The following is a 9,482-nucleotide window of genomic DNA, read 5'->3' as shown; positions in this document are numbered from 1 at the left end:
ACAGAAAGCGCACTGGAAATGTTAGAACACAACAGTTTGCTCATTAAGATCAGTTTTTATTAGCTCATATTTACATGGTGATATAAAAACTCCAGAGTCCAATAACTGCACAATGCATTGTTGCTATGTTCGTAAATGCTGCGGATTGTACCACAAGCTCCAAGTCCATTTAAGAGGGATCACTTTTTGCCTTCAACCATGATGATGTGGTAGCCAAACTTTGTTTTCACGGGAGGATCCGTGTATACAGGTTTGTCCATAGTGCTGATGGGTAGTGCAAACGCTGCATCCTGAAATGGTCCCACCATTGATCCTCTTGTCATCCAGCCAAGGTCACCCTGTCATATGCAAACCAAAACTTTAAGCTATACAAGCCGTCATTAAGATATTTAGGCTGTCTTGATACTTTATGAAAAGCAGAATTTGAATAACAAATTACTGAGTAGTGGTTAAAAAACAAAACTGTAAAACAAAAGGTATATACATTTCTGAAGGTACTAGGCAACAGGTTCTTCCAGGTGACTTCTTCATAATAATTTATTTATGATTATTATGAACACATTCTTTTCAACTTATTTTCATCAGATTTTAAAATAGTGAGAATGTAGGATAGAACATTTCATTGTCAACAAGTATCACTGTATGCTGTATTTGTGAACTGTTGTAACAGTTTATGATACAGAAATTCATGTATTATGAGAAATTCTATAGAATAATATGGGTTCAGTGTTCGATGCAAATTATGGATAGTTCATTGAATGGCATCTTCTGATAAAAAAACAAAAAAACAACAACAAACAGTACCCATAGGAATTAATATTTCTCATATCATGTAAGTGTTACATTACTGCTACTAATACACTGTTATATACATGAGAAATGTCTTACTCCTTGTCTGGCTTTGTCCTCACTGTATTGTGCTGCCACCTCACTGAAGCGCATACCAGATTTGAGTTTCTCCATCGCTTCCATACACTTGCCATGCTTTTCACACAGAATATGCCGAACCTATCAGAAAATAGACCAAAAAAACTAACCAACAAAAATATAATTTATTTAAATAGCGGTTTGACAGTGACAATGAGACTTCACATCATACATTAAAAGGGCTTCTGGGACACCTTTGCATATTTGCAAACAAATTTGCATATTGTACTATATTAATACAGTAAGATGGAAAAATGTAAAGCAACAATAGACAATGCCAATACAGGCAGCTGAAATGTAAAATACAAAGTTAAAATGTTATTTTAATTTCATATAATAATAACATAATATAAACATTTATAAATGAACAATTAACATGTAATAAACATTTATCAACTATATTTTATAAATGTAATCATATCCATAATATTCGTTTTATCATATAAATGTACAGTCAAACCAAAATTTATTCAGACACCTTGAACATTTCATTCATTAATACAGTTTATTCACTATAGTTTAAAAAAATTGTAATAAAATTTGACAAGATCTAAGAGTTAAAAAATAATCTTAATTATGTCAGATAACACTTAAGCAAAACATGGTCAGGTCAAAGTGTCTGAATAATTTTTGGTTCCAAATTGTTTATCAATTTTACTGGTAGTCAACTGCATGAAGAATTTTTGGGTATAATATGTCACAGTTTACTTTATTTTGCTATCCTCACTTACATAAATGAACTATAGTGTCCTGCACCCACTAGTAAAAATATACCAAAAATATCAAAAATGTCTGAATAATTTTTGGTTTGACTGTATATTTATAGGAACACAGAATCAGTGTAATTATGTTTTCTAAATGTAATGTGTTGTATTATAAACATTTCAGAGTTTGAAAATACAACTTCCAACAGATATCCATTACTTTTCCATTAATTTTACAAAAAATAAAATAAAAAATAGCTTGAATACCTCTGCTCTCAACCACTACAATATAGACATAACTTTTACTTTTCCTTCTGATCACACTGCAAAAAAATTGTCTAAAGATTTTTTATATAAAGATGTATTTACTGGAGAATTAAATAAAATATGAAGTCTTGTTTTCTGTAAAATGTATCAAAGTAAAGTGAGTTTGCTTAAAACAAGAACAAATATCTGCCAATGGGCTCAGAAAAATCAGCCTAATTCAAAGGGAAGTTTTCATAACTCACTGACAGACATTTGTTCTTGTTTTAAGCATAAACTCACTTCATTCTGTTCGATTTTTCAAGACTTCATTTTACATTTTAATCTCAAGAAAGTACCAAAGATGTTTATAAATTTGTATTGGAAAAATTCTGATGAAGATTTTTGCAATGCATGCAACATTTAATGTCATTTCTGCTCTAAATTAAGACCTTTTTAAGGCCATAATTTGTGTAAGGGCGAATTAAGCATTTTTTAAGACCCGCAGAAACCCTGATTATACTTTTATTAATATTTTGAATGAATTTTTAATCTTTAAATTTCCTACTTTCATTTTAATTTTAAAGTAGTCATATTTAATAGTTTTTGTGTTATGTCTATACAGTTTGTATTAATTTGTATTTCAGTTTTAGTTTCTTTATAGTACATCAAGTTGAACTAAAAAAAAGAGAAATGTTGCCATGCCAGCTAGCTGGGGGAAAAAATTGTATATATATATTATTTCAGTTAACATTTATTTACGATTTATGGTTTTAGTGAACCATAATAACCCTGCAGTATACAGATGTTTACCTTTACTGCTGTACCTCCTTTCTGAGCCTTCTCCTTCTTATCACTGTCCCCACTGCCTGAAGCAGCAGCCCCTGCAGAAATACAAATCTATGTTAACATCTAAAAAGTACAACTAGGCAACTATGATAGTTCTCCATTTAACGTTATATGTATATTTTGAAATTACCCACATTAAGCCAATCACACATTCTGGCCACATTCTTCACGCATTTCACACTTACTAGCAAACGTCTACGCTTTTAATTTATACACTTATACAGAACTTTTAGTACAATGACTAATACAATACACAATGGCCTGAAATGTTTCATTAACACTAGTTGGTCTTGTGTAAAACAAGACAAAATCAGCTGAATTAAAGAAGAGTATAACACTGTTTACAATCTGTTAGCCACAAACACTAGCTAGCTAACACATCAGCAAATATCAGTGCAGCAGTCAAAACACATGCTATAAATTTGGATATGGTGTTTGTTAAATTTTGTTGGTGCTGCATCATACATTTGTTATTTACCTTTAGCACCTTTGCCACCCTTTCCTTTTGGTGGCATTTTCTATCTCCTCGTGTCGGATGTGTTTCCACTCAACCTTAGCTAGCAGCTAAAGCTAGCAGCACACAAGAGCTAGTAACTCACGCGGAGAGCTAGATTCCCACGCGGTTAACCAGAAAATTGCACGTCGGCTTTTTTCAGCATACAGTTTTGCAGTATACGTTATTACAGTCTGTACTGAGCAGTAAACAACACATGCAAATGCAACAACTGAACCCGAATATAAGAAAATATAATACAGTGTAAATGTATAGCTTTGCGCGGACATGAGGGGAAAGGATGCGCTTGAATACATTTTAAGAGACATGAACAGTTTTGTGTTTTCACTTTAACGATGATCATTTTTTTATTATTATTATTATTCATGGTGATGACCGGTATATGGGTTAATATGTTTTGACTACAACTGAATTTTGCATTTTATTTTTAAAAACAGATTATAATAGTAGGATTTTCGATTACATTTATGCGCAAATGTGTCCACGCGAGGATGCTCGTGAACAACCGAACGCCGCAGAGCCACATGTTGACGTCCAACTAATATAGCCTACTTTTACTGAAAGGTATAGATTTTTATTGCAGAAAAATCATTAAAATGCTCGATGTGATTAGTTTTGCGCAGTTATATTTTACATTAGCCTAGGCATTCGTTATTTTAATCAAGTTATTCGGCTTTAGGCAGATAAAGTTCGGAACGAATCAGATTCCCTTTTGTTGAGAATGAGCTGTCATGGTAACAGGAAGACAACACAGCAGCCTTCTGCTTCTGACACGAGAACCGACGCTTTATCTTTAAAAAAAATAAATAAATAAAAATACATAATTTAATTGATTTTTTCTGTCAATTTGGCATGATGACGCAAAGGTAATAAAGATTTTAAAGATGTTTGTTTTCGAAAAAGTTTGTTTCAGCTGTCGCTTTGGCTAGTTGGCAGATTCAACCAGTTTATTAATTTGAGGATCTTATAATAACTGTTTGCCAGTATATCAGGTGACAGACATTTTCATATCCGGCAGATAAGTGTTAATATAATCATATCCAGGTCTCACCGAGACAAAAGAAATGTTTCTGCAACCAGTAAGGGCATAAAGAAGATGTTTGGTGAATGAACAGGATCAAGACATGGAGAAATATGAGAAAGTTCTGACTCTTGGCAGAGGAGGAGCAGGTGTTGTGATGTTGATTAAACACGTTGATACAAAGAAATTATGTGCAGTCAAAAGAATACATGTGGACAGTTCCCAAAAAACAAAGACCAAAGATGTTGTGTTGCAAGAGGCAGATATTCTCAGGAGCTTGAAGCATCCTCATATTATAACATGGATTGAAACTTTTTTTGACACAGCTAATGAGAATATTTACATTGTTATGGATTATTGTGATGGTGGAACGCTGGATGACCACATTAAAGAGCAGAAGAGTGGGGAATACTTTGCAGAATGCAAAATTATGGACTGGTTTGTGCAAGTTATCATGGCCGTCAGTTATATCCACTCTGAAAAGATCCTTCACAGAGATATCAAGCCTTCCAATGTGCTGTTAACCAAGAGAGGTGTGATTAAGCTTGGGGATTTTGGGATATCAAAGATTATGAACCACACGCTGGATATGGCCTCCACCTGTGTGGGAACCCCCAGTTATATAAGTCCTGAACTCTGTCAGGATGTCCCATACAGCACCAAATCTGATATATGGGCTGTTGGCTGCCTACTATATGAGCTTTGTGCCCTCAAACCAGCTTTTGAAGCTAAAAATCTCCTAAGTCTGTTTTACAAGATCATAAAAGGGGAGTACATCAAGGTCCCCGAGAGGTATTCGGAAGACATCCATGCATTAATCGGGAAAACGCTGTCCTTGGTTCCTGAGAACAGACCGAGTGCGAGCAGCATACTAAGTATGACCTATGTGCAAGAACATCTGGGAAACTTCATCGAGCATCAGGAGAAAGAACTTATAAAGGTGAATGCTGAATCCAGATCTCAAACAAAAGAAGACTTTAATGTAGAAAACACATCTATGGAAAGCAAAACAGATAGTGCCTCAGCTGTCTCTGACAAGACACTGCAAACAGAGACATCACCCAGTGCTGAGGAGGAAATCGCCCATGAAGGAACAGAATCTGATTATTCAGAGGACTTTGACGAACATGATAGCTATGCATCCTCCGAGGATGTTTCGAGGGAAGATGTCTCCTCCAGCCTTGCCAATGTGGTTGAAGAGGCATTTGAGGAATCTAGCGGTAAGGGCTGTAATGTAATCATTAATAATCTTTTCCATTGTTTTATTATTATTTTGAGACAACGTCCAAGGCAACAGGCATGGGCTGTAATCTCTGCATGTATTTTTTATGACAGTTGTGTCTGATGATGAGGACATCTCTGAATATCCAGATGACTTTGAAGAAGCTGAGGATGATGACCTGGCTGAGGTGGTCAGCTATGCCAGAGATGCCATGAACTGTGTTTCAGAAAATGATGCGTTTGATGTGGAACTGGAGCTCAAAGATGCAGGCGGTTTCTCTGTCACAATGAAACTGTTAAAAGAGAAATACATGGGTAAACATGCACATATAAAATTGGTAACACTTTAGTTCGATGATCCACTTTAGACATTCTACTAACTATAAACAACTTTGCAACCAAATGTTAACTTATTATACTAACCCTAACACCTAACCTTAACCTAGCTGTCTGCTACAGTCTACTAATACTCCAATAATGAGAGTTGACATGTAGTTGCAAAGTTACTTATATACCTTATTCACAGCAGCGCCATCTTTGAATTTTAACGGGAATGAAAGCGAGGCTGTGAGGGATAGACATACATCTCTAGTAGGTTGTACTGTTATTTAATGCGTTTTTTTGATTGTTCTGCTGAAGAAACACTACAAAAATATCTTTATAAGGAATTACAGCAGACAAAAAACTCCAGACAACATGAGCTTTGGAGAATGATAAGTGATCTAGGAGCTTTATACAGCTTTTTACAGCGGATGCCATTGAAAACATGGTAAGTCTCTCCCTCACAGCCTCGCTTTCATACCTGTCATGGCACTGCTCTGAATAAGGTCTATAGTTAGTAGAATGTCTAAAGTAGACCATCGACATAAAGTGTAACCATAAAATTTTATTATAAGTTGATTATTTTTGTTGTTTCTTTCCTTGGTCTGTCTTAATTATATTTTACTTCAGTGATTAATTTAAAGGGTTAGTTCACCCAAAATTTCTGTCATTAATTACTCACCCTCATGTCGTTCCACACCTGTAAGACCTTCATTCATCTTCAGAACACAAATTAAGATATTTTTGATGAAATCCGAGAAGTATATGACTCCTCCATAGACAGCAATTTAACCACCACTTTCAAGGTCCAGAAAGGTACTAAAGACATTGTTAAAATAGTCCATGTGACTACAGTGGTTCAACCTTAATGTTATGAAGCGATGAGAATACTTTTTGTGTGCAAAAACAAAACAAAAATAACAACTTTATTCAACAAATTTGTCTCTCCCCTGTCATTCTCCTACTCTGTTTACCTTCAGCCTATCCATGTTCTACGTCAGAACGCCGACTCATTATTGGCTGGCTCCTGCGTCAGCATCACACGCATACGTCATGCTGCTCAGGTGAGCAGCGTCTGCAAATACTGAGCTGGCGTTCTGACATAGAACCTGGAAGCGCTGAATGTAAACAGCGTAAGAGAATGACAGAAGAGAAGATGTTGAATAAAGTCATTATTTTTGTTCTGTTTTGTGCACAAAAAGTATTCTCGTCGCTTCAAAACATTAAGGTTGAACCACTGCAGTCACATGGACTATTTTAACAATGTCTTTAGTACCTTTCTGTACCTTGAAAGTGGTCGTTGGTCATTAAATTGCTGTCTATGGACGAGTCAGATACCTCTCAGATTTCATCAAAAATATCTTAATATGTGTTCCAAAGATGAACGAAGGTCTTACGGGTGTGAAACGACATGAGGGTGAGTAATTAGTGACAGAATTTTCATTTTTGGGTGAACTAACCCTTTAACAACCTGCTTCAAATTTAGTGTTAACAGTCAAATCAGATTTTGTTTAAATCAAGGTTGCAGTGGTCTAAATTAATGATTTGGAGAGCATTTATTGTTTCATAGCATTTGAATATATATACACAGAAATATCAGTATAGTTCTGAATACTGTTTGCCAACAAATCAGTGTCTCTGCATAGGTAAGCAAATGCTGTTCTGCTTTCTGGATTTATAGAGGATGTTGGAGCCTCAGTCTATGAGGAAATCAGTGAGCACTTTCTGAATGGCCTCACGCCAGAAGACCTGCAGCCACAGTTCCAGCACATGATCGGGACAGACCATCTGGAGACCTGCTACCTCATTTTCAACCTTGACCAAGAGACCACATGCTGAATCATGCCTGTCCAATTTAGAGAAAGTAATTTCCTTGTTTTAAAAGTCAGTGCTGACGTAATGATGAACTATTCTTCAACTATATGAAGCATTCAGTGTATATTAAATACAGAACTTTGTAATATATGTAATGAATTAGAACTGATATTATAAAATAGTGTGATCTTATAGATATTTGACATCAAGAAACCTTTAACCAAGCATTCAGTTTTGAAAGTGTTACCTAGTATAACCAGTAGGTGGCACTCTATAGTAAGAAAATGTGTAGTTTGGTGTTACACACCATTACAGAAAATGAACACATCATAGTTTCCCATCTTGGCATTATTAGTCACATCACAGTGACTGAAGTATAAAACTGCTGCCTTTCTAAATAACCTATATAGTGGATACAAAAATTCATTATATCCATGGCACCCATTTCTCTACATTTTTATTTACAAAAATCTTCTCTCAGCATATCCATTAAACAATGCTTGTAATGTGAAAGCAGTGAGAATATCATCTGAACATTTCCTGCTGTGCTTTTACTCCACTATTGAAATGTAAAAAGAAGACATTTGCAGAATCTGTAAATTTATGGGTCACAGCTGCAGTTGTTTTCCACTTAAGGCGTTTTCCCTTAAACTTGTCCAGATTATTCCAAGAGGGATTTAGTCAGTGTGATAGAGAAACTGCCATGTGTAACTGTATGAATGACCCTTTCATTTAAGAATGTTCACAATCTGCCCCTAGAGGAAAGTATGTTATCAAGCCAGCATTAGCATAGGAAAGCTGCATCAATTATACATTTAGCCAGTATAAAATGAGATCAGTCTCCTGACAGAATGTAGTATTTTTTGTCTGTTTTAATATATCTAAAAATTTATTAATTTTATTTTGATTTTACTAAAAATTGTATCAATCCCTGCCAGGTAGGGCTGTTTTTGTTGTGTATCATGGTATGAGAAATGCACTTTGGTAAACTTAAGTTATCCACTTTAAAAGAAAAACAACTCTGTACATTAAAAATGTAAAGTCATTCCCATAAAACATTTATTTTTAATGCAATATTTTGAAAGGAGTAAAACACAGACCAGAGGAGTCATTCAGGATAGAGCTTTAAAAAATTTCCATAAGTCAGATGGATTATGTAGCATGTTTTGTTATTTATCTGCCTATGCATTTGGATGAGTGGATGAGAGACAAGAATAGATGCAGACAGGTCTGAGACCACTTTAAGTTGCAATCACCTCTATGCCTTGTCACTTTAAAACCTGTCAATATTTCATCCATAGTAAAACTAGCTACAGGGAGAGCTTGTCACTTGTGACTTCAGGGATTTGTACAAAGTTTGATGCATTATTGATTGATTTCTGCACGAGTGCTCCACTCTTTAGCTCAACTTTCTTCTTGATTTTTTTTTTTTTTTGTTTTGTTTGCATATTATACAAAAATGAGGCTAGGATCCTAATTAAGAGTATTTGTTTTTGAGTGTTATCATGAAATTAAAAAAAATATATATATATCATTTGATTTTTTTCTTTATTCTCTTGTTTTCCTTGTTGTGTCCTAATTATATTTTACTTTATGAATTGGTGAATTGAACAACCTGCTTTCAATCATCATGACAACTATCTGAATAGTTTTAGCATGTTATTGAATATGGCAATGTTAAAGTATTTGGTTTTGAAGGTGTGAACTTAAAAACAAAGAGAGCTGGATCCAAATGCAGTGAGTTTTATTGACAAAAATAAACATAAACAAATCAAACATGAAGACCAGAGAAGCAGGAACAAAATGAGTGAACCAAACATTACATCCATGTAGGAACATGACTCAACGAAGAACACAAGAAACTAGG

The 9,482-nt window shown here is 34.8% G+C and overlaps 2 protein-coding genes across 2 annotated transcripts; one reads left to right on the top strand and one right to left on the bottom strand.

Moving 5' to 3' along the window:
* Positions 1 to 35: 35 nt before the first annotated feature.
* Positions 36 to 3,481, bottom strand: pin4 (protein (peptidylprolyl cis/trans isomerase) NIMA-interacting, 4 (parvulin)). The gene is made up of 4 exons (XM_051918487.1): positions 3,202 to 3,481; positions 2,688 to 2,758; positions 889 to 1,008; positions 36 to 338 (listed from the first exon to the last, which is right to left on the bottom strand). Exons 1-4 carry the CDS (start codon positions 3,236 to 3,238, stop codon positions 180 to 182), a joined length of 387 nt encoding a protein of 128 aa, XP_051774447.1. The 5' UTR covers positions 3,239 to 3,481; the 3' UTR covers positions 36 to 179.
* A 141-nt stretch (positions 3,482 to 3,622) lies between these two features.
* Positions 3,623 to 8,516, top strand: nek12 (NIMA-related kinase 12). The gene is made up of 3 exons (XM_051918472.1): positions 3,623 to 5,478; positions 5,594 to 5,794; positions 7,482 to 8,516. The coding sequence occupies exons 1-3, from the start codon at positions 4,362 to 4,364 to the stop codon at positions 7,637 to 7,639; spliced, it is 1,476 nt and encodes a 491-aa protein (XP_051774432.1). The 5' UTR covers positions 3,623 to 4,361; the 3' UTR covers positions 7,640 to 8,516.
* The last annotated feature ends 966 nt before the right edge of the window (positions 8,517 to 9,482 follow it).

Source organism: Ctenopharyngodon idella, chromosome 14 (assembly GCF_019924925.1).
Source record: "Ctenopharyngodon idella isolate HZGC_01 chromosome 14, HZGC01, whole genome shotgun sequence".
Classification (NCBI taxonomy): Eukaryota; Metazoa; Chordata; class Actinopteri; order Cypriniformes; family Xenocyprididae; genus Ctenopharyngodon; species Ctenopharyngodon idella.
This window is presented reverse-complemented; position numbering and strand designations above follow the sequence as displayed.